Below are 24,843 nucleotides of genomic sequence, written 5' to 3'. Positions count from 1 at the left end.
TTAATAATTTTCAATTATTAAAACATAATTTTTCTTAAATAAATAAATAATTCTCTAAAGACTTTGATATCTTCTTAGGATTTGGTATTTATTCAGCAAATTTTTTTACGTGCCCTTCTCCCTTAAAACAAATTTTAATTTTGAGAAAGTCTAACGTGAGGGCAGCCACATGAACTTACGATGAACTCCCCCTTTGAATTGTATATATATATTTTTAGTTTAGATTAATGTTATGTATCAATTACTATTTATTTTTATATTTTATATTTATAACTTTTTTTATAAGATATAAGATATTTTTTAGAAAATATAAAAATATTTTTTTAAGATATGAGACGTAAAGTGATGAATAATAATCGATTAGAAAAATATTTCTTTCAATTAATATTATATATATTTTAACCCCGTAAAACTCAATATCTACTTTTCTGTAACTTACAAAAAAAAGAGAGAGTGGGGGCAAAGAAAACGAGCAATCAAAAGGTGGGACTCATGCTAAAAACATGAGGACGCCCACTTCGTGTCGTTTCTATTGACAACTTTGTAATCTAGTTGTTTGTAATAAGAGAGAGAACAGGAGAGCTTATCCATTACAGCATTATAAAAAGCAGAAATATGAAGAGTTACCAGCACGCAGAATAGAGAGGGAAAAAAAAAAAAGCCATAGAACATATTGCTATACTCCTTTGAATTCAGAGCATTCATCCATGGCATCAAGGAAAACCTTCCATTCAAAGTTCAAGTCCATCTTTTCAACCTCTAATGATATCAAAGACCACAACCCAATGGCCTCTGATATCGAGTTCGACGAAGCTGATATTTGGAGTACTTCCACTAACCATCATGTCGCACCATCAATGGAGAACAAAAGAACATTGCCCATCTCGCGACAACCAAAGAAAGTGCCTAGGAAGATCGACAACACCGGAAACCGGACCGCCCCGAGGGCATCAGCATCGACATCCTTGCCCCTGAACATACCGGACTGGTCGAAGATTCTTAAAGATGAATATGAAGAGCACCGAAACAGAGAGAGCGACGAAGATTTTGACGCCGCCGACGACGACGACGAAAGCCATGGGAATTACAGGCTTCCTCCTCATGAGTATTTAGCGAGGACTCGAGGCGCTTCTCTGTCGGTTCATGAAGGGATAGGGAGGACTTTGAAAGGGATGGACTTGCGCCGGGTGAGGAATGCAATCTGGAAGAAAGTTGGTTTTGAAGATTAATTAGTTTAGAGAAACGTACGACATGATCATCATGATCAAGGAGCTGGATCATGATCAGAGAATTAGAATAATAGAATTGATAGGCCACTGACTGTGACTGACTGTACTGTTGATCCTTTTTTCTGGATCAGGGCTGAATATTCATGTTCATGTATCTTGTCATTTTATTTTTCCTTGGGACCTTTTTCTTTGCTATTCTTTTCTGTATGTTTTTGGGTGTCTGAGTTTTGTTATAATTAGAAGGATGACTGTGATGTATGTACGTAGTTCTGACTCTGAGAGACTACGTAGACTAGTCCGTAGCTATCTAATGGTTTCAATGGTCATCATTAAGTTTCAGAACTTGGCGTGGATTCATTGCCATGCATGCACATTATTATTTCACTTCTTTCTTAAATGCCTGTTTTGATGGAAATGAGTATGGATCATAAAGTGCAGATCATTGCAGATCAGGGAAACGAAATCATGAGCAAGGAGACGTGAAGTTTTGGTCATCTTGTGTTTGGTAAGAAAACTACAGATCAGCTAGAACAACCCTTTGGAATTAAAGCCATGTACCCCTCATATATATATATATATATATATATATATACACCCTTCATGGTCTTGATTTACTCATTAGAGTCGTTGAATATGACAATAAATAATATACAAAAAAGGAAAAAACAACATAAGGCAGTTTAGTTAGTTTAATGGTTTAATTGTGAGGTTTGGATAGTGAAATGAGATGAGATAAGATGATTTTAGATGAAAGTTTAAAGTTAAATAAAATATTATTAGAATATTATTTTTAATATTATTACTGTCTTGAGATTTGAAAAAATTGAATTATTTATTATATTTTATGTGAAAATTTAAAAAAAAAATTGTAATGATGAAATGAGTTGGAGTGATTTTTAAATCTAAATCGGGCCAAAATCTTATGGGTTTTTGAGTGAATCAACAAATGTGCAGGCCCCATGAATGGTGTTCAAACATGCTCAGCCCAGGTAACAAACAAATTCTTAAGGTTGGTTCGGTCTCCAAAGAGGGGTTGGACAAGTAGTAATGGACCGGGCTTCATTTTTCCAGACATGGGCTAGGTGCATGGTTTTATTTTCAAAAAAAGTTCGTTAAAAAAACACTGTTTTTTAATAAATAATTTTTTTTAGAAATTAATTTATTTTAAAATATGTTGTTTTTAAATAAATAGATTTAGTGAATTCAATTGGCTATTTTTTTTTTTAATCTTAGGAGGCTTCTTAGAGTAATTTGACTTTTTAAAATGGAAAATAGTACGACACAATTTCTTGGTAAATTGGGACATCATCCCGCCCTAATTCATATATTAGGACATGATTTCAAGTTTTACAATTTTTCCTAAACTTTTTACTCTTTATTTTTTTAATAATTTCATTGACAAGTAAGTAAAATATAATAAATATTTTCCAATAATTTGACAACACGTCTCGAAATTATGGAACAAGAATGTTTTAAGTTAATTAAAGTTAGGCTTGGTTTGGTTACACAAACCAAATCATATCATATTATCTGATATAATCATTATAAATTTAACTTTTTCAAATTCTAAAATAGAAATAATATTATAATATTATATTATAATAATATTTTATTTAACTTTCAACGTTATCTCATCTCATCTGATCTCATCTATGTAACCATACGAGGCCTTATATGCTCGAAGGCTCAAGCATTAAAGAGAAATAATTCCAAAAAAAAAAAAGGGAAGATTAACTGATTGTAGATCAATGGAGGTTGTTTTATTTATAAAGCCAAGAAATGACTACCCAGGTGACACCCAACTTAACAAAACATTTTATGATATCAGAAAACATACATACAGGCATCCCATTTGACAAGTATCAAATAAAACTTAACATTTTCCATTTTCGTTTCAAAATTCTTAATTTTCTTAAATGAAAAGGGATTTTTATGGATGGTTGTCAAATATGGTACAAAAGCATTAAAAAAAAAAAAAAAAGATTGTTGGAATGTTATGTCGTGTGATCCATTCGTCATAACAACAATAATTTTTTAAGTTCTGTCTTAAATGGTACACTATATTTATGTCCAAACGAAGAAACACTAGTGGGTTTGGTTGTGACTCACTTTGGGAGTTGTAGTCTACTTTAAGCTTTGGACCATCGATTATTCCCTATTTTCTGACTAAACTGACATGTTAATGCTTGTTTCCTTCTCTCTCCTGCAATCAATTCTTTCCCTTTCGAATTTCCTTTTCCTATTTTGATTATTCAAATTGTAGGATACAATTCAATCTTGTTAATATGGTACCGAACAATGGCTAAATCTGTAAAGTGGAGGTTTTAGTATAATGAACAAATGGAAAGGACTACCAAGTGTGTCAAGGGTGTGATCATATCAATACTAATACATCATATCTCATCAGAACTACGCAGTTAAATGTGCTTGGATGAGAGTAGTATTAGGATGGGTGACTTCCTGAAAAATCTTCGTCCTGCACACCTCGTTTTTAATAAATTAATAATGCCAAGTGTGCCAACTAACTGAAAGAGGTACATATAAGTTTTTTTCTATGTTTTTTCCACTTTTTTGGAATCATAGGGTTTTTCTATTAGCACTATCAAGAATACTACCACATTGAAGTACGTACCCAAGTTTGACACCAAGAAACACTACCAACCAAGAATTCATTGTTGAATAGTTTTCTCATTACCCTCATGTCACTAAATTTTGACCCAATCACTTTTCCCACAATGCTTTTTAGGCTACATCAATCTTGACCATAGACAACATGTTAGAGTAATAGACATTACAAATTTCATTTTATAACATAGTCAAAGGAAAAAAGTGACTCTAAAATAAATAATAGATTCACATAGCGAGATGTAGAGAACATTTGCTCACTTCAACATTTGGTCGAGTAAGCATATGCAATATGAAATACATTATACAATATCTCTTTCTCAAAGAGCGTATATCCATATTAAACTCTATACATAAATTAATCTAGACCCTAACACTAAGTCTAACCCTTCCTTTTGCCCAACTCCAAGGTGTTAGAGAGAGTATTGCATTTGGCTAACTACAAGTTACATGGGTTACATGGGTTCTCGGGTGTCCATACATAATACTCTCGATATTAGGAGCCTCATATTAGTTCCCACTAAGGTGACATACCCCATTGGATAAGTATTAAGGGAGACAATGCTTCATCTCTGCTTACTACCAAAGTGTCAAAGGTGATTGCACATGTGAGTTATCCGATACTCCTAACATGAGCCTTAAAAATGTCTTGCTCTATGGGCCTCACAAGAAGATTAGCAACCATGCAACTCATAAAAAGATATTTCAAGGAACATCCTTTTATACCACTGTGTCTTTGATGTAGTGATATTTGATATCTACGTGTTTGATTATTCTATGATACTTTAGGTCCTTGGCATATATAACAGCTACCATGTTGTTACAAAATATCATAACTGAATCAAAAGCATCCATGCTAATATTTAGATGTTATAGGAATCTCTTCAAACAAATAGCTTCCTAAACTGCAGATGATTAAGCTATGTATTCCGCCAAGCCCACGTAGAGTTGCTTCTTACTACTATATGTAATGGTGTCATTGTTAAGCAACAAAGCATATCCAGTTGTCAATTTGCACTAGTCTAGGTCACTGCTCTTTTTAGCATCACTCTAACCTCTCAAATACAAATCCAAATCCTGATATTACAATATATTGCTTGTAGTTTTCTCGAAATGCAATAGAATCCTTTTGACTAGTTTCTAATGAGCCAATATGAGGTTAGCTGGGAATCTACTAACGAAGCTAGTCGCATATCGTATATCTGGCTAAGTACGCATAATCATATACATTAAGTTGCCTATAGCAATAACGTAGGAAACACGGACCATCTTTTCCATTTCTCTTAGAGTCTTGAAACACATATCTTGGCACAATCTCCTTCTTTTGGAAATAAGGGTGTCAATTAGTCTCACACTCATACATTTGGAAGTGCTCAAGAACATTTCTTATGTATGTTTGTTGAGACAAATTTAGAGCATGTTTGGGTAACGAGATGAGAACAGTAGTGAAATAGTTTTAGTTAAGATGTTTTATTCGATTTTGAGAAAGTAGAGAGAAAATGTTGAATAAAAATATTATAAAATTAAAAAATTGTTTGAACACAATTTTTTAATATTATTTTTATTTTGAGACTTGAAAAAGTTTTATATTTTTTTTCAACTTTAAAAAAGTTGTAATGATTTGGTAATGATTAGATAAAAATATTGAAATATTGAAATTAAAAAGTATTTTGTATTTGAGTAATTTTTGGGAAGGAAATTATGAGATGTTTTGATATTAGATGCATCTAACTTTTAGAACAATGCCTTGGTCTCTTTAAACAATCTCTATAGATTGTAACTCCTAAAATATATTATGTTTTGCCCATATTCTTCATTTCAAAATTGAAACACAACTACTCCTTAGAGCCTAGAGGTGACAATGATCCTTTTAATCCAATGACTAGGGCTGTGCAAATCCTCTGTTGGCTCCGACTCTAGCTAACACCCGCTTCAGCTTCAGCTCTGACTCTGATTGAGTCGGAGTAGTAGAAATTTGAAGTTAGAATCGGAGTGACTTCAAAATTTTATGTCAAAGTTCGGAGTCGGAGTCCAAATGGACTCTGAACTCTAACTTTTTTAAAAACAAAAATCAGATGTAAAATTATGTCGTTTTACATTTGATTTCACTTTCACAAAGGTAACTAAACGACACCGGTCCATTTCAAGTGAAACGACATCGTTTTCTACACACGGGGGTCCAAAACACAAGAGCCACGAGGGTCCAAAACACAAGAGCCCCCATTTCCCCCTCACTCTTTCGTGAATATTCTACTACTACTACCAAATTACACACACATGCACACACTAGTTTGATCAAAAACCCTATGTTCTAGCTAGTTAGCCAATGAACCTTTTTTTAACTAACAACATATATTTTTAGAATACCTAGCTAACTAGCTAGCTTTGTGCAAGCATTCATGTTTCTAAAATTGAATAGCTATTATGTTAAATATTTTCCCATGGACAAAGGTATCTTTTCATGGAAAGAGATGATGCATATCCTTGTTATATATATATATATATATATATATATATATATATATATATATATATATATGAAGTGATGAGGCAACCTGTAGCATGCATCTAGCTAGGGTATTCTGCCTAAACTGACTTTTATTTCCTTTTTTGGCATTATGTATAGGTAGTATACATAGTTTCCTCCTTTAGTTATTTTTAGAGCAGAGTGCTATTTGTAGGAAGTAAAATCTATTAATTTTGTTTTGTTTTGTTTTTTTTTTTTTTTTTTGTTTTAGGAATAGCATACAGTTTTTGAATAAACAGGTACTCTAGTGCTTTTGGCAAGAAAACATGGATATGGGCTATATATATCCATAGTATTTTGTTTTTGATTTACAAATAACACGTGCTGCAAAACCAAGTTATAGGCTATATATATAAATATATATATATGGGGTATATTTTTTTTTCTTCTAATTTTTTTGCTTCTAATTTATTTTTTTCAACACAGTTGATCTAGATATGGATACTACACCTACTGGAGACAATCGTCCACAAGGGGATGCCATAGTTCCTACACCGACAAATACTCTCACCCCTAGACCCACATGTAGAGCAACTATTTCCTTTGGAAGTACTCGAGTACCAATAGATATAGAAAATAAGGGTACACTTAATGAGGAGGAGTTGGATATTGATGTTGATTGAGCACTACAACCTAGTTAAAAAATGTCGTAGACATGAAAACATTTCAACAAAATTTCTTGTAATCGTAAGAACCCGCAAGTAAGATACCAATACTGTGGGCCACTTTGTGGGTACCATTCGAAGAAGTAAGGCATCTCTATATTAATAGCAGATCTTATGGACAGTCAACGGTATAAGTTACATAACGTATTGGTGGCCAATGATCATACGAAGCTCAATTACTAAATAGTTACAACCACGGATGGTACCCAGAGAAAGAAACTGTCAATCCCTCAATATAGTAAGAAGATATTGAAGGATTTGCTTCAAGAAATGATAATTACGAATGAGATGCCTTTAATCACCGTTGACAATAAAGGCTTTCATAAATTTGAGTAGTATCTTGAGCCATAATTTTCCATGTCTTCAGGGTATATGGTAATGCAAGATTGTTTGAAGAGGCATACTAAGGAGAAGGCGAACATGAAGGAGATGTTTATTACTATTGGCCAGAGAGTGTTATTTACGACTGATACATGGATATCCATACAGAATGTTAGCTATATGTGTATCACAACCCACTTCATTGACAATGAGTGGATGTTACACAAGCGGATTATTGGCTTCAAACAAATTGTGAATCACTACGGTTCATCCATTGGGAAAGAGATCTATGACTATATAAAAGATTGAGGGATTTGAAAAGTAATTTGTATCACAATTGATAGTGCTAGTGCCAATGACACTGTAATTGATTGGTTCAAGCAAAGTAAGACAGTAAAAGATGATAAAATTCGTGAGAACAAGTTTATCTATGTTCGATATTGTACTCATATCATTAACCTCGTAGTTGCTAAGGGGTTGAAGGAGGTTGATGATTCAATTCCAAAGTCCACAACCTTGTGAGATAAGCGAAGGCTTCTCCATAAAGGCTTGGTAAGTTTAAGGCTATAACCCAACAACTTGAGATCTCATCTTATAGTATGTTGAGTTTGGACTTTCCTACTAGATGAAACTCTACATATACGATGTTGGATGTAGCGCAAAGTACCAAAGAACATTCGAGCAGATGGAGGTTGAGGATGAGGGCCAGAGTTATGCATTCTTGGAGCCAGTAGGGGAAGGAGGGGGTCTGGTGCATCGAACACCATTGATTAGGCCAATATGAGGTATTTTGTTCAATTTTTAAAATTATTTTATGACATAATTGTGCACATATCTGGTTCCAAATATTATACTGCGAACATGTGCTTTGAGGATCTCTCAAGGTTTTATGACCACTTTCAACAGAGTTGTACTAACACTGTCGGATTGTTGATTGGTATGGCTATGAGAATGAAATCCAAATATAATATTGGGAGATATTGAGAAGATAAATCGATTATTATTTGTGACTACAATTCTTAAACTCCAATATAAGTTGGTTATTATAGAATTTTAGATTCGGGACATCCTCAGTGATGAGAAGTCTAATTAGTTTATTAAAGTGCTGAAGAGTGATATTGATGACTTATATAGCCATTACGACAACAGTGGTCAGTTTTCAAGCAAATGGGATAGCTCTTCACAACTGACCTGCTCGACATCTTCCGTAGATGACACACATGTAAGGAGTTCCTCTATTTTGATGCGACAATATCGAAAAATTTGAATATCGAGGAAGCCCACTAAGTTCTTTGTGATTTTTTCTTTTTATAAAGGCAGTGAGTTGTCCCGTGGATGAGGCCAAGGCCAAGTGTGAGTGGCAAGTGTATGGTTCAAAAACGCTAATAAACATGAGTCATTGGATAAGTACCAAAAAACAATCATAAGTGGGGCAAAACCCAAGGAAGAGGTTGGAAATAGTGTTGGGAGTATCACGAAGGTCCATGTAACCCACAAGTATAGTGGAGAGGTTGTGAAATTGGCAATTGCAGAAATTTTGTTTGTAGAGGAGATTCTATTTTGGATTGTGAAAATACAAGGGCTTAGGAAGACGTGTTGATCTCTTGAGCTGAGGTCCCACAATGATATTGCAATTCAATATTTGAGGCAATTTTTGATAGGTACTGTGTTGGGAAAAATATTACACATGAGATTTTGTGTTCTTATTTTGAGCCTTATTGTGAATGAGGATTTGAGGGAGTATGATGGTGCCATCACAATGGTTCGTAATGTTGTTAGATATGTCTGATCCTCCGCCACAAGATTATATAAGTTTAAAAAGTGTGTAAAATAAGAGAAATTTGATTGTAAGAAAACGTTGTTGCTTGATGTGTGAACTTGATGGAACTCAACATATATGATAGTGGAGGCAGCTGAAATGTTTGAGAAGGCTTTTAGGATGATAGAGAATAATGATTATAATTTTCTCTCTTATTTTGTTGATGGATACACGGGCCCTCCTAGAGTTGAGAATTGGGAGACAGTGTAGATGTTTGGTATATTTTAAAAAACTCTTTTTCATATGACAATACGATTTTCTAATTCTTTATATGTCATAACCAATACAAGTTTTTAGGAGATTTGTGAATTTCAAAAAAAGTTGATTAGGCTTGGCTAGAATAATTATCATTATTTGATGAGTATGAGCACAATTTTGGAAAACAAATATAATAAATATTGGCAGTCTTTGAATAGATTGAATTTGTTAATATTGTTTGCAATTGCACTTGATCCACGAAACAAGTTAAGGCTTTTTAGTTTCCACTTGAAGAAAACTCCTGATGAGACTGAGGGTGAAGAATTAGGTCCCATTTTGTTTCATATATGGTCTCATTTCATTTGATTTTATCTCATTTCATCTTAACATCCAAACATCATTCGAACACAAATACTTTTCAATTTCAAATTTTCAAAATTTCAACTTTTTCATTTAATCATTACTTAATCGTTACAACTTTCACAAACTTCTAAACAAAACATAAAAGACAATTCAACATTTTCAAATCTAAAAAAATATACATATAATGTTAAAAATTTATATTACAATAACGTTTAAATTTTATAATTTTTTATTTAACTTTTTCTCTCACCTTTTTCAAAAATCATCTTAACTCAAACTATTTCACTACTATTCACAAATTATCTCATTACTATACATAGATTTCTCATCTCATCTGTATCACCAAACGAGACCTTAGTGTCGAGTGTGAAATAGTTATTACTAAACTTGTATGTAGAGTACAAGGTGACATTCGTATCTACCAAGAAATGACGGTATGATAGGTGAGAGCAAACATCCTCCACCCTAGGATATGCTATTGCCAAATAGAGGTGGATAAGTATTTATGACATGGTTTTGAGGTTTGGACCCCTCTTCTGACTTGTTGATTTTGTGAAAACTTAATAAGGCTAACTATCCTATACTTGTAAGAATTGTACGAGATTTATTGGCTATACCTGTTTTCACTGTTACATCTGAGTCAGAATTTAGTACGAAAAGTCGTGTACTTGATCATTTTGGAATTCATTAGCTCCAAGAATCATGGACGCCCTTATTTATGCTCAAAATTGATTGGAACATCCGTTAATGCTTATTGTTATTCGAGAGTCCATGGATAATATAGAGAGCTTCTTGGTAGCATGGTGTTATGTTATGATAGTCATTCAATACTCATTTGATTTTAAAATATATTTTAATATTATTCATCATCAAAATTATCTAATATTTGATGCTTTCTTATTATCTATGTTTTTATATAAAGTTAGATGCACAATTAAATGTCTCAGCTATTGGTAAAGACTGATGCATTCTAAACTTAAAGGGTATTTATTTACATTATGGTTTTATAGTTGTAAAACTTATATTTACTAATATTTGTATGATGCTTATGACAATTTTTATTTGTGATTGAGACTTGAGAGCTTGCTTTGTAAGTTTATCATAGTGGTGTTGTTTTTAGAATTTTCTTTTTAAAGTATCCAGTATGTATTTACTATTTATAGTTTGTTTTTTATTAATAAAACGGCCTTTAAAATGTCACAGTATCAAACTCAGACATTAATTGAGCCCCAAAAAATGCAAACATGAAAAAATGCTCATAATGGCCCAAAACCTTGAGGCTCAAACCACTGAATGGATCTTAGCCTAGCTGAACATACCGGCTAGTTCTCGAGCCTTGTTTTAGTAGGTTCAGTAAGTTTTAGGTCAATATTCTTATGGTAGGTTAGTTCCTATTTTAGGTCGAAGTGGAACCAACCGATCAATTTCTCAGCCCTACTTTTTAATTTCTATTATTGGTGTATGTTGATGACATTTTAATTGCTAACAATGATTTGAACTAGTTATAGTTCTTAAGAACAATCTTCATGCTCAGCCTAAATTTAAAGAATTAAGGAAACTCAAGTGTCTTTTGAACATGGAAATGGCTCATTTTAAGAACTGAATCTCTATCAATCAGCACAATTATGCATTGGAGATCCCCTCATACAGTCATACACTGGTTTATTAGGGTCCAAATCTCTTTCTACTCCCATAGATCCACATCTGAAGCTTTTCGAATAAGATGGTGCACTACATCATGAATCATGATCTTACCTTTTATTGGAGACTGATTGGAAGGCTCTTCTATTTGACTCATACTAGACTTATTATAACATGTTCTTTACATCATTTAAGCCAAGTTTTGGATTATTCTTGAATCCCTCATCTCCAACTACTCACAGGATTTTAGGTTACATTAAAGGTTCTTCTACACAAGTTTTTTTCTTTTTAGCTTTATCACCAAATCACATCAAAGCATTTGCATACTTGGAATGGACAAGTTGCTCTGATACTGGAGGATGTCATTCAAGTCATTGTGGGTTCATCAGTGATTCTTTGGTTTCTTGGAAATAATGAAAAAAAAAAAACATACCATTTCATGATCATCTATTAAAGTTGAACACAGATCAATGACTTTGGCAGTATGCAAGCTAACATGGGTTTTATACTTGCTTCATGATTTACATATTGATCATGATCAAGTTGTTTTACTTTACTATTATGTGACAATCAGGCAGCACTTTCCAATAATGCTAATCTCATCTACCACAAGTGCACAATTCATATTGGATTTGATCACCATCTAATTTGTGACAAAATTCAAGTTGAGATCATTCAAACCTTATATGTTGTTTATGATAATCAAGTTGTTGATTTGCTAACTAAACCCTTTGTCTCTAGTACTTTTAGCACCTTGTTATAAAAAAGTGACCGATTTTTTTTAATTTTTTTTAATGGTTAATGAATTAATTCTTAGTAAATTAGAGTATTTAGAAAAATAGAGTTTAAAAAAGATGTTTAAAAAATATTTAAAAAAGATTACAAATATAGTGACGGATCCATTCCATTTGTCGGCTTTATGGTTGATGTAGTATTGGGTCGTAAATGTTGGGCTTGGTTTGGTTCAATCAGCATAAAATGCTTGTCATTTGTTACTCTCAAGTTTCAACAATTAACGTTGGTCTTCATGGGATCTGCACGTCATTGCCATGCTGCCACGTCATTAGAATTATGAGTGTAATCGGTCTGGTTTTAGAAAAAAATTGGAACTGAATCGGTATGCACCGGTTTTGCATTTTCAATAACTAATTCCGCGCATGTTACCTCTCTAAACCGGTACTTTCAGTTTTACTAGTTTCGGTCTAGTTTTCTGGTTTTGATGTACTATATTATATATTATATAATACATATAATAGTATATTATACTATATAATACTATAACGATAATATATTGTATTATATTATAATATATAGTGATATAGTATTAGTATAACTATTAATACAATAGACTATAGTGATATAAGATTTTAAAATTTCATATTATATTAATTATTAATTTATCATATAATATTAAACTATGTTATATATAATTATATATTATATATAAAAATTATATACAATATAAAAAATTATAATATATATATATATATGAACCGGTCCAGTTCAGTCCAGTCCGGTTTTAGAAAAAGAAAAATAAGAACCAGACCGATTTTGATCGGTTTTAAGAAAAATAAAAGTGATACCAAACCGAACCAAACTCGGCACCGCACCAAACTCACCTGTTTAGTCTAGTCCAGTTTGGTTTACTGGTTCATCTTTTTTTTTTTTTACACCCCTAATTAGAATCTCTACCTGTTTTATTTTTTGTTTTTTTGAGGTGGCTCGCACTAATTGGCCAATAAACAAACAGAAGAAATGAATGAGCTACTTGCATCCTGAGATGGACCCCATATTATTTGTATAGCATGCTTAAACCTATGAGCGATGCTACTTGCCACTTGAGTAACATCTCTCATTATTACGGCTTTTGCAACTTTTTTTTCATTTTTTTATTCATATTTTTTAATATATTTAAATATTTTTAAAAAATAAAATATACACCAATACACTTAAAATCACTTCCTTAATCATTAAGGAAAAAAAAAATTCCCTAGTAGTCAAGTAGAGCGGTAAGAATTGGTGGACAAAACAACATTTTCCTAAACCTATTTTCATGCTTTAAACATTTTTTATTTATTTTGTTTTCGTTGCTAAATTGATTAAAATAATAATAATAATAATAATAATAATAATAATAATAATAAAGATTTTTTTTTTTTGCAATGTAAGCTTCTAAGATAATAAATTTCGTAGATTTATTTTATGTAAACATTTTAAGAATGCACTAAATGCTAATAAATTGGTTAAGACCCATTTTGAGAGGCTGATTTTGTGTTACTTATATTTTTTTATTTGATTGTTAAAAAAAAAGAAGGATATGAAATCACAGAGAATACATGAATAATGAAATCATAGGTATGTTTTTTTTTTTTTTTTTTGAATGGGTAAGATATGACACATTTATCACCGTTGGATGATCTCGTTGTGATAAATACGACACATCTTACATGGTGGGATGACAATATAATAGAAGTATGGAGGATAGCATTACTCTTCGATGGTAGTTCCTGAAACATTTGGCTAAATGTTTTTGACAGAATTTCCTAAAATTTTCATACTCCTTTATCTATAAGGAAAATGTTGCATCCACTGATGATGTGTCCCGACAAAATTCTTTTTTTTAAAAAAAAAAAAAACTTTTTTTTTATTTAATTGTTAAGGAAATGTTTTTAAATGAATTTGTGCATTTTTTTCTTTTTTTTTAAACGTTTAAAAGGGTTTGAAAAATGTTTGAAAAAAAAAACACAAAATAAAAAATTACATTTTGTACTTCTCAATAGAAATCATCGGGGGCCACTCTCAATGGCCCTAGCACTACCCTATCTATAACTACATGTGGTTCTCTCCAACTGCTAGTAAATTACAGTACATCTAAAATTGTAACTTTGTAATTTGGTGTAAACTCATACACTTCATCCATCTATATGGTAAAATTTGGTTTGTAATTTGGTATCATTTGAAAACCTTTTTCCCACTCATCATCTAATACTTACAACCAATCAAACAAGGATGGTAGGAATCAATTTATTGGGCTCAATTTTTTTTTTAATTGCTACATCTTTGATGTAATATGTTTTTCTATTGCAATGGATTGGTAGCAGGGATCCCAGCTCCTTTCCTTTTATGCATAAACATTTTATTAACTAAAAGGAATACAACCATCAAGGATGGTGTTTATTACAGAATAATATTCCTCTGCCACAAAATTCCCAACAAACTTGCTAACATCAATTATAATTTGTATAGATATTTAGGGATAGTTTAGTCTTTTACATTATAGAGCATTAGACGATTCCTTCTATATATTGATCACTGTACAACATAGAAAGTGTGTGATATTCAACATAATAATTTCATATTTGCACCTTCGTCGTCTCTGTCTTTGCCCTGCTTTTCCTCCATTTCTGCTGAGCTTGTATCTTGTTCAGCTCCATTTTTGCTAACTCTGACATGGTATCAAAGAGCTTAACAATGGCCGCTAGGGATCCACCTCCTCCCAACAAATACACCAACCTTGCAAACCCAACCAATCCTTACAGACTTGAAACCTCAGACAATCTCGGCACTGTGCTTATCATAGAACTTCTCAATGCCGATAACTTCTGCACCTAGTCTCGATCAATCCAAAGAGCACTCCGAGCCAAAAATAAACTTGGATTCCTAAATGGAACCCTCACCAAACAATCCAAACCCGATGACCCCCCTTTTGAGCTCTGAGAAAGATGCAAGGACGTGGTTGTGTCTTGGTTGCAGAACTCCATTAGCGTCCCTTTATGTTCATCGTTGCTTTTGTTGACGATGCACAACAAATTTGGAGAAACTGGAAGAGCGCTTCGCACCACAAAATGGATCAGGCATATATGAACTCAAAAAGCAGTTGGCTAATCTGACCCAAGACGGTGATTCAATCATTACCTATTACGATAAACTCAAATCTATTTGGGATGAATTATCTGTTTATGACCCCTTACCTGTTTGTTCTTGTGGCTCAACCAAGCTTGTTTCGGACCGATATGAATGGGATTGTGTAATACAATTTCCAATTTCTTATGGGCCTTCATGACTCTTTCGGCAATGTTTGAGATCAGACTATGTTGATTGATCCCCTACCGCCAGTCACCAAAGTATTTTCCTATATCCAACAACAAGAGAGACACTTAGTGTTAACCACCTCCAACCCAACCAATGACTCCATTGCTCTTGCTGCCCGAAAATACACTCCCACCCCTTTTCTAAACCAAGGCAAAAGAGATGTTCCCATTGTAAAATCATGGGACATACATTAGCCAACTATTTCAAATCTGGCAATGCTACAGCACCCGTTTGCACCCACTGTGAGATGACTGGCCATGTTGTTGATCGTTGTTACAAACTTCACAGGTATCCTCCCGGCCATAAGCTTCATAAACCAAAGGCGAATGTTACTTCTCTTGGCGCCTGAAGTCACATCTGCACCAAGCTTATCGTCGACAAAGGAGCAATTTCAAGACCATATAACCTTGCTGCACAGTAAGGATTCTTCACCATCCGCCAACCAAATTCAGACGGTTATTTCTTCCAACCCCCACTCCTTTTCTGTTGCTGGTATCCCTTTTTGTCTCTCTTCATCTTATTCAATGACACCTTGGACTATTGATACATGGGCGATGGATCATATGATCTGCCACCCTTCTCTTTTCATGACCATTACATCATCTATTTTCCAATCTGTTAAAGTCTCTAATAGGAAGCTTGCTGCAGTCACTCACGTTGGTACCGTGCAAGTGACAGCCAACATTTTAATTCACTACATCCTTTGTGTACCATCCTTTAGCTTTAATATGTTATATGCTTGTCAACTTGCAAGACAATTAAATTGTTGTCTCATTTTTCTCTCTAATTCTTGTTTTATACAAGGCCTTTCTCCCTAGACAACAATTGGGAAGGGTAGCATGGGGCATGGTCTTTACCACTTTCTTACCAATCCAGTTTTCCCACATGACTTAACCAATACTTTGTCCCAAAACTTTCACTCTCAAAATCATATTTTTGCTATTGTACAACCTACCGATAGTGTACATGACTTATGGCACTATCGGTTAGGCCACCCCTCCTTTTCCTGTATGCACTTTATTTCTTCTTACCATATAAACACAAAAATGAATATAAAGCAAATTTTACCTTGTTTAATTTGTCCACTTGCCAAACAATTTCGCATCCCTTTTAATTCCAGCATTCATACAACATCTTATTGTTTTAAACTTATACATTGTGATTTGTGGGGACCCCACTCAATTGTTGCACACGATGGAAGTAAATTTTTTCTCACCATTGTCGATGATTATTCCCGTTGTACTTGGGTCTATTTGTTGAAAAAGAAATCTGATGCCTGCGAATGCCTCATGTCTTTTTCTATCACTTAGTCACAACACAGTTCAACACTTGAATAAAAATCCTACATAGTGGCAATGGACCCGAGTTTGTCATGCATGATTTGTACTCTAAACACCGAATTATTCACCAAAAATCATGTGTCGAGACAACCCAACAAAATGGCTTAGTCGTGCGCAAACATTGACACCTACTTCAAGTCGCTTATGCTCTACGATTTCAATCTAGCATTCCCATGGCGTTTTTTGTCTCATTGTATCCTCACCGCCACTTATTTGATTAATCGCATTCCCACTCCTATTCTTCAAAACAAATCTCCCTATGAAATCTTATTCCATAAACCATCCTCTTACTCACATTTACGTGTATTTGGATGTCTCGCTTTTGCCTCAACACTCTCCCACCATCGCCAAAAATTTGACCCCAGAAGCCGACGTTGTCTTCTGGGGTCAATGACTATAAATTATTAGACCTTGACACTCATCAAACATTCATCTCGCGAGACATTGTCTTCCACGAAACACTTTTTTTTTTTTCACACTCCATCCCTTCTTCCCAACCCAAATACACTACGCAATCCAACACCACTTCCAAACTTCTTCCCACCTAACCCTGACTCAAATTACACCATGCCGACACTTCTTATCCCACCTCATAAGCCACAAACCTCACCTCACATACCACCTGATCATACACCCAACTCACTCCCTGCACCCCCACCACCACCACCACTCTGACATTCCACTAGACCACGCAAACCTCCTGCCCACCTTAACAACTACAACTGCCCCTCCTTGCTTAATCCGCCACCTTTACAAACCATGCAATCATCTCACTTGCAGGAAGACCGTGACTCCACTGCTCCTTCCTTAACATTGTCCGCGGGAGCTCCCTGTCCACCTGGTAAAACATTTCCTCTCTCTGCAACTCTCTCTTTTCACAGATTATCTCCTTCCTACTTTTCTTTGCTTCAACTATTTCATCCTATCATGAACCCTCTTCCTATAGTGAAACTATTAAAAATCCTAATTGGTGCGAGGTTAAGCGGTACGAAATAGCTGCTCTCGAACTCAATAACACTTGGTCCGTTGTTGACTTACCTTCTGGTAAAAATGCTATAGGCTGTAAATGGGTTTTCAAGTTCAAATATCACTCTAATGGCAGCATTAAACGCTACAAGGCGCGTTTAGTCGCTAAAGGTTTTACCCAACAAGAAGGGCTTGACTACACCGAAACTTTCACACTCGTGGCTAAGCTCGCCACAGTTCACACTTTATTAGCTGTTGCCTCCATTCAAGGTTGGGTCCTCAAGCAATTCAATGTTCAAAATGTCTTTTTTCACGACGACTTAGACGAAGAAGTCTACATGCACACACCACTTGGTTTTTCTAAAGGTTCTCCTTCACATGTGTGCCGATTAAACGTAAGTCTCTACGGCTTGAAATAAACCTCATAGCAATGGTACCAAAAATTTTCTAATGCTTTGCTTGATTTTGGTTTTCAGCAATCTAAAGCCGACTACAGCCTTTTTACTCAACTGAAAAATGGATCATTCACTACACTCCTTGTTTATGTCGATGATATCATTGTGGCAAGCTCGAATATGCAATTTGTTGATGCTCTCCAAGCATTTCTCAATGACCATTTTCGAATCAAGTCCCTTGTCGACCTCCGTTACTTTCTCGGCATTGAAGTAGTCTGGTCTTCCAAGGAAATTTCCATTTGTCAGCGCGAATATGCCCTTGATATTTTAGCAGATGCAAGCACACTTGGCTCTCAGCCCATCGAAATCCTCATGGATCAGAACCTTGAACTCAGCAAAACAAGTGGAGAACCTCTCTCAGATCAACTTTCTTACCAGCACCTAGTTGGTCGACTGCTCTATACTCACCCTCACTAGGCCCAATCTCTACTACTCAGTTCAACACTTGAGCCAGTTCATGTAAGCTCCTACAACGACACACTTACATGCAGCTCATCAAGTCCTATGTTACATCAAGAATGCCACAAGGATTGATTTTCCCTTCCAGCTCTCCACTTACACTTCGTGCATATTCAAACTCTAATGAGGCATCATGCGCTAACTCACGTCGCTCGGTTACAGGATTTTCTGTCTTCCTTGGCCGCTCACTCATTTCATGGCGATCGAAGAAGCAGTCAGTTGTATCCTGAAGCTCTGCCGAGGCCGAATATAGGGCCATGGCCTCGACCTCTTGTGAATTGCAGTGGTTATCTTACATCCTTCAAGACTTGCATCTATCCATTTCTCTCCCAATTGATTTGTACTGTGACAACCAAGCCACGTAGCATATTGCTAAGAATCCCATCTTTCACGAGCGCGCCAAACATATCGAGTTGGATTGTCACCTCATCCGCGACAAGATTCAAGCTGGATTTTTGCGTCCACGTTCCATTCGATCAAATTCTCAGCTTGTGGATGTGTTCACCAAGGCTCGTCCTTCATCCTAGTTTTTATCTTTATTATCCAAGATGGAGATAGAAAATATCTATGTTCCATCTTCCGGGGGATATTACAGAATAATATTCTTCTCCCACAGAATTCCCAACAAACTTGGTAGCATAAATTGTAATTTGTACAGATATTTAGGAATAGCTTAGTCTTTTACATTATAGAGCATTAGACGATTCCTTCTATATATTGATCACTGTACAACATAAAAAGTGTGTGATATTCAACAGAATAATTTCATATTTGCGCCTTCGTCGTCGCTGTCTTTGCCCTGCTTTTCCTCCATTTCTACTAAACTCGTATCTAGTTTAGCTCCATTTTTGCTAACTCTAACAGCGTTCACTAGTCTTTTCTTCGGCACTTCATGTCTAATTTTTAGCAAGTAGAATGTTATTATGGTCGCCTCTGATTGTCCCCTCGTTTGGTTACACGGTTTAGATGTGATGAGATGTTTTTAAAAAGTTAAATAAAATATTATTATGATAGAATTTCTTAATATTATTTTTTTTTAATATTTGAAAAAGTTGGATTGTTTATTATATTTTGTGTGAGAGTTTGAGAAAGTTGTAATGATTATATGAGATGAGATAAGATAGTTTAGTTTTGTGTAACTAAACCAGCCCGTCTTACCATGTTCCCAATTCCCACTAATAGACTATTTGTATAGGAAAATTATACTTGGCCCATGATTTTGCCCTCCTCAAAGTTATTCGCATATTTTAATTTATTTTCCTTAAGGATTAAAAAAGTGACCATTAGTGAAGTAATGTATGTTTTTAAAATGTTTAAGGATATTTAAAAAATTGTTTGAAAGAAAAAAGAAAAAAAAAAGGTGCAATTACACTTGTGGTAAGTTTGAGGGAGCAAAATCATGGAATTGAGTAGTAGCACCCTTTTTATATTTCTTATTCTTGAACTATTTATTGAAAAACAAATGATAACTGTAATTTAAATGTTACAAAAAATGTCATGTATCCGAACATCAATAACTTGTTGCGAGTTACAACTTTCCTTCCCAACCATCTCATTTCTTTTCCAAAAATTAGTGGAAGTTTGGAAGTAATTCTCATTCTATCTCATTTATTTCATAAACATCACTCAAATATAAATATTTTTAAACTAATCATTATAACTTTTTCAAACTAATCATTACAACTTTTCTAAATTTTTAAACAAAAACAAAAAACAATTCAATTTCTTCAAATCTCAAAATAAAAATTATATTTTAAGAGTATTTTAATTTTATTATATTTTCTATTCAACTTTTTCTCTCAATATTTAATTCAAACTATTTGACTATTATTTACAAATTATCTTACAATTATTTATAAAATTTTTATCTTATCTATTCTTCGAGCATCCTTAACTTGAACAAAAAGTTGAACATCATAATGGAATCAAAGACGTGCTAACAAAATTAAATATATAAATATATATATATATATATTAAAAAAATGTAGATGCAGGTGTTCTTTAATAATTAATTTAGAGAGAAAAGACGGTGTAATATTAATATATTTGAAAATTATATATAGAGGAGGAAAAAGCTGTTTGGAAGATCTAAATTTAGCGGCAATAATGACCATTTCTATTAGATCAACTCATTTGTATTCGCAATCCATCTCAATTATTTTAACTCATCTTAATTCATCTCATTACTATTCATTATTATTTATCAACTTTAATTCATAAATTTTACTATTATTTATAACTCATCTTATTACTATTTATAATCCATTTAAGATAATCCAAACGACACTTAATGCATTGCCTCATTAGGTATTTTAAAGAATACTTCTTAGATGTTGCCAAATTACGTTGACTAATATTGAAGTATTAAACACTTCAATTAATATTTATTAAACACTTCAATTAAGATTGCGAAAATTAATGTCAAAATAAAATTCAGGAAAATTTTTGGTTGTCAGAAAATAATAAGAACTTTGCTTGAGAGTAATTTTTTTTTTAATAGTTAATACAGAAAGTGATTTTTAATATATTAGTATATTTTTTTAAAAAAAGTTTTTAAAATATAAAAAATAAAATATATTAAAATAAAATGTGAAATTTGTAATGATCGACACGCCAACTGTCAACCCTAGCACCACTCTATTTAATATAATATTGTAAATAATTTCATAGGTCACTATTTAAATGGCAGTCACTTAAATTATATTATATAATATTATGATTGAGATGACAAAACTTAAACACGCATTATAAATATATATATATTTTTAAATATTTAAATTTATTGAAATTCTTAATCTATATATACTGTGCGACGTGTGTAGTAGATTCGAGCTTGAATTTATCACTGAATAACTGAATTCTTTTAAAATATTTGTTTTTACACACGAGATATAGTTAAAAATTAAATTAAATATTATTAGAATATATTTTTTTAATATTATTTTTATTTTAAGATTTGAAAAAATTAAATTATTTATTTAATTTTATATAAAAATTTAAAAAAATTATAATAATTAAATAAAATGAAATGAGTTGTAAAAATAAACGAGATCTCAATTTATTTAGTTTTGACTATAAAAATTTATAAAGTACTTCTATTAGTCTAAAAGCTCTTTATAGAAAAGATTACGTATGATAAAGTTATAAAAAGTGCTTTGAGCACATAAAAAAAAAACTAAAAATATACTTTCTTAAAAACACTGAATTAAAATTCTCAATGAAAAGTTTATGTAAATAGTATAAAACCAACAATTATAAGATCTACAATAAAAAATTTATTACCTATTTATTCTAAAGATCACTTTTTTAGTTTCTTTTTCTCGTCAAATTCTCCTTAGGCTGCAAAAGTATTATTAAGACTATTCATCCGGCTGGCCCAGTCCGAAACCCGGTTATCCGGGATATCCGGGTTCCGGTTACGGGTTTCGGCCAGGATAACATCCGGGCCAGAACCCGCATCACCCCTAACCGGCCCAATCCGGGCCGGTTACGGTATTACACTTGGGTACTGGATTTTAATCCTGGTACCTGGTTTCAATACTAAAAAAAAAAAAAAACTACACCTCACACCCCACCCGTGTCATTTGAATCTCATCTCTCTGCAGACTACTCTCCTCTGTCTCATCCCCTCGAGCCATGAAACCCTAGCCTCTTTTGAGTTCTCTTTCAAGTTTTGCCGGCGTCTCTCTCTCTCTCTCACTTTGGTACTTCGGTAACCCTTCCTCTCACACTTCGATAACTCTCTCTCTCTCTCTCTCTCTCTCTATCTTGATCTGTGATCCATGCCTTTGAACAAATCTCTTGTGGGTATAAAGTATATGCTGTTATTTTGCTAGATCTACTATTTTCTTTGTCTCTCTCTCTCTATTTTGTTAGATCTGCTATTTTTTCTCTCACACAAGGACTCGACAGAAGAGAGGAGTCCATTTCTAGCCGTCGTGTCTCTCTATTTCAAGCTTTGGTCGTCATCTCTCATGGAAGTAGGTCTGGTCTTTCAATCTGTTTTGGTTGACTTCATTTGTGGTAGTGAGTGACTTTAAACATTATGATCTGTGGGCATGTGGAGTCTCTGTGTGAGAGACAACGAGAGACTGTTCTGGGCAAGTCATCTCTAGGTTCTTTGAGTTTTTGCTGGGTGTTCGAAAAAGTTACACGGTTTCTCTGAGTGGTGGGTAGGTTTGCTGGGTGTTCAAGAAAGTTACACCAAAAATCTCGGTATTTGGAAGATTTTGATGGGCTTTGTTTCATTTTTTGAGTTTTTTCTTCAAGGTGTTTGTAGCATCGCATTGTAATTTGTGTTCTGAGACTTTTGGTGTATAACATTGTTGTTATTGTTGTGGTTGGGTTTTTTTTCTAAATGAAATTTTATTGGCTCATACATTTTTCTCGTATCTGCTAGAGCATTGGAAGCAGGACGTTATAACCTGACGTTTTCCACATTTATGTTGTATATGTTGTTTCTGTGGATTTTACATATGCTGAATTTTGCTCCGAATCTTCACATGAACTTTAAAATCCAACTTTTCCTTATTTATCAGCTCAATCTGATATGTTAAATTATTTCCAGATTGTTTCAACTAAATATAATATCAACTCACTTATAAAAAAAATGATACTTCTGTAACTTGATAGACAACACAAGTACTGGCATATTGTTGCTCTGCTGATGGTTTAGATATATATTGGACATCATTTTGAGTTAGACTAATCTTTCATAAAGCTTTTGTTTGTTGTCTTGCAATATATTGGACATAGATTCCACATTAGTTTTGAATAATACATCATTCTTATTGAATCAATGTGTATTAATTTCTTCTCTTATATATTGCAGCAGGAGTACTCCTAGTAGTAGTAGTAGTAGTTGTTGTTTTTGTTGTTGTTTCTATCTTTATGATTATGACTGTAATATAAGGGTGATCAAGACTCAGATCATTGTAGATAGCATATATATATATATATATATATATATATATATATATGATAAGCATTTAATATTAGCATCCCAAAGCACCTTTGTTCTTGAATATATCTATATATATATATCTATATATATATATACACACACTAGTAACTAGCACTTTGAATCCAAATGCATTTTATGTCCTTCAAGAAGGAAAATGGGATTGTAACCTTGCTGGCTAGATCATAACATTTTGTTATAGTTCAAAGTAGCTAGCTAGTTAGATGCATTAAACTTTAATGTGGATCTTCAAAAGAAATGTGTGACTTGGGAACCAGCAGCGCACTAAGTATATTGGGAACATTGTTCATCCTGCAATAGCCAATTCTATAGATGTGAAGAGCATAGAAGTTTTACAGAATCCAACTTATAAAGGTATTCCCAGAAATCTATAGATGCTAATCTGTTCAATATGGTGGCAATTAAAGTTATACATAGTTGTTTAATTTTGTACTAATTTTGTATTTTGTAATTGCATTGCACATTTTAGTATTTTTTTTTTGTATTAGCCCCTTGTCCAGTAATTTTGTACTGACCTTTTTTGCTTATAGAATATGTAGAATCTCTCTCAGTTAGATCACTTGAAGTTGCTACTTGCCGGAATTATCCAATTCATATCTTGTAGTTTTGTATTTTGTAATGTAATGTGTAAATAACAAAATAATGTAATATGTAGTGGATTACATGCATTTTAGTTTTTCATTTTTATATATTTTTATTATTTTGAAAAATATTAGTATTATGCTTTTTAATGATGACTCAGAAAAGTTTTTCATAAATATATGCTTTTATAAAAAAATTATGATTTTCAACACACTTTTAAATTTTTTTTAATAAATAAAGAAGAATTATGCTTTTCAACATTTTAATTATAGGCTTTTATCAAAAGAAAAATTATGTTTCTAAACCAAAAAAAAAAAAAAAATCAGGTACAATCTAGAACCGGGGTCTGACCCGGACCAACCCGGCCCGAGTTTGAAACCCAGGTTGCGGTTTGGGTATACCCGGGTTCCTGGGTTGTAACCCGGATGAATACCCCTAAGAGCATTGGCAATAAACTAGTCATTTGCCAATGTAAGTCCAAATTGAAAGTAAATATGAAGAAAAACATCTACATTGGCCTAGCTAAACATCCCAAATTTAATATTTATGCTACAGTAATTGTTAGCTACTCGCCAAGTCT

General features: G+C 33.3%; 1 protein-coding gene and 1 pseudogene across 1 annotated transcript; both read left to right on the top strand.

Annotated features, from left to right (window-relative positions):
* The first annotated feature begins 620 nt into the window (after nucleotides 1-620).
* On the top strand, nucleotides 621-1,395 carry LOC121266869. The gene has a single exon (XM_041170713.1). The coding sequence runs from the start codon at nucleotides 708-710 to the stop codon at nucleotides 1,227-1,229; it is 522 nt and encodes a 173-aa protein (XP_041026647.1). The 5' UTR covers nucleotides 621-707; the 3' UTR covers nucleotides 1,230-1,395.
* A 2,200-nt stretch (nucleotides 1,396-3,595) lies between these two features.
* On the top strand, nucleotides 3,596-3,714 carry LOC121268712 (annotated as a pseudogene).
* The last annotated feature ends 21,129 nt before the right edge of the window (nucleotides 3,715-24,843 follow it).

Source organism: Juglans microcarpa x Juglans regia, chromosome 5S (genome assembly GCF_004785595.1).
Source record: "Juglans microcarpa x Juglans regia isolate MS1-56 chromosome 5S, Jm3101_v1.0, whole genome shotgun sequence".
Lineage (NCBI taxonomy): Eukaryota > Viridiplantae > Streptophyta > Magnoliopsida > Fagales > Juglandaceae > Juglans > Juglans microcarpa x Juglans regia.
Note: the sequence above shows the minus strand (reverse complement) of the source record. Positions and strands in the feature narration are given on the sequence as shown.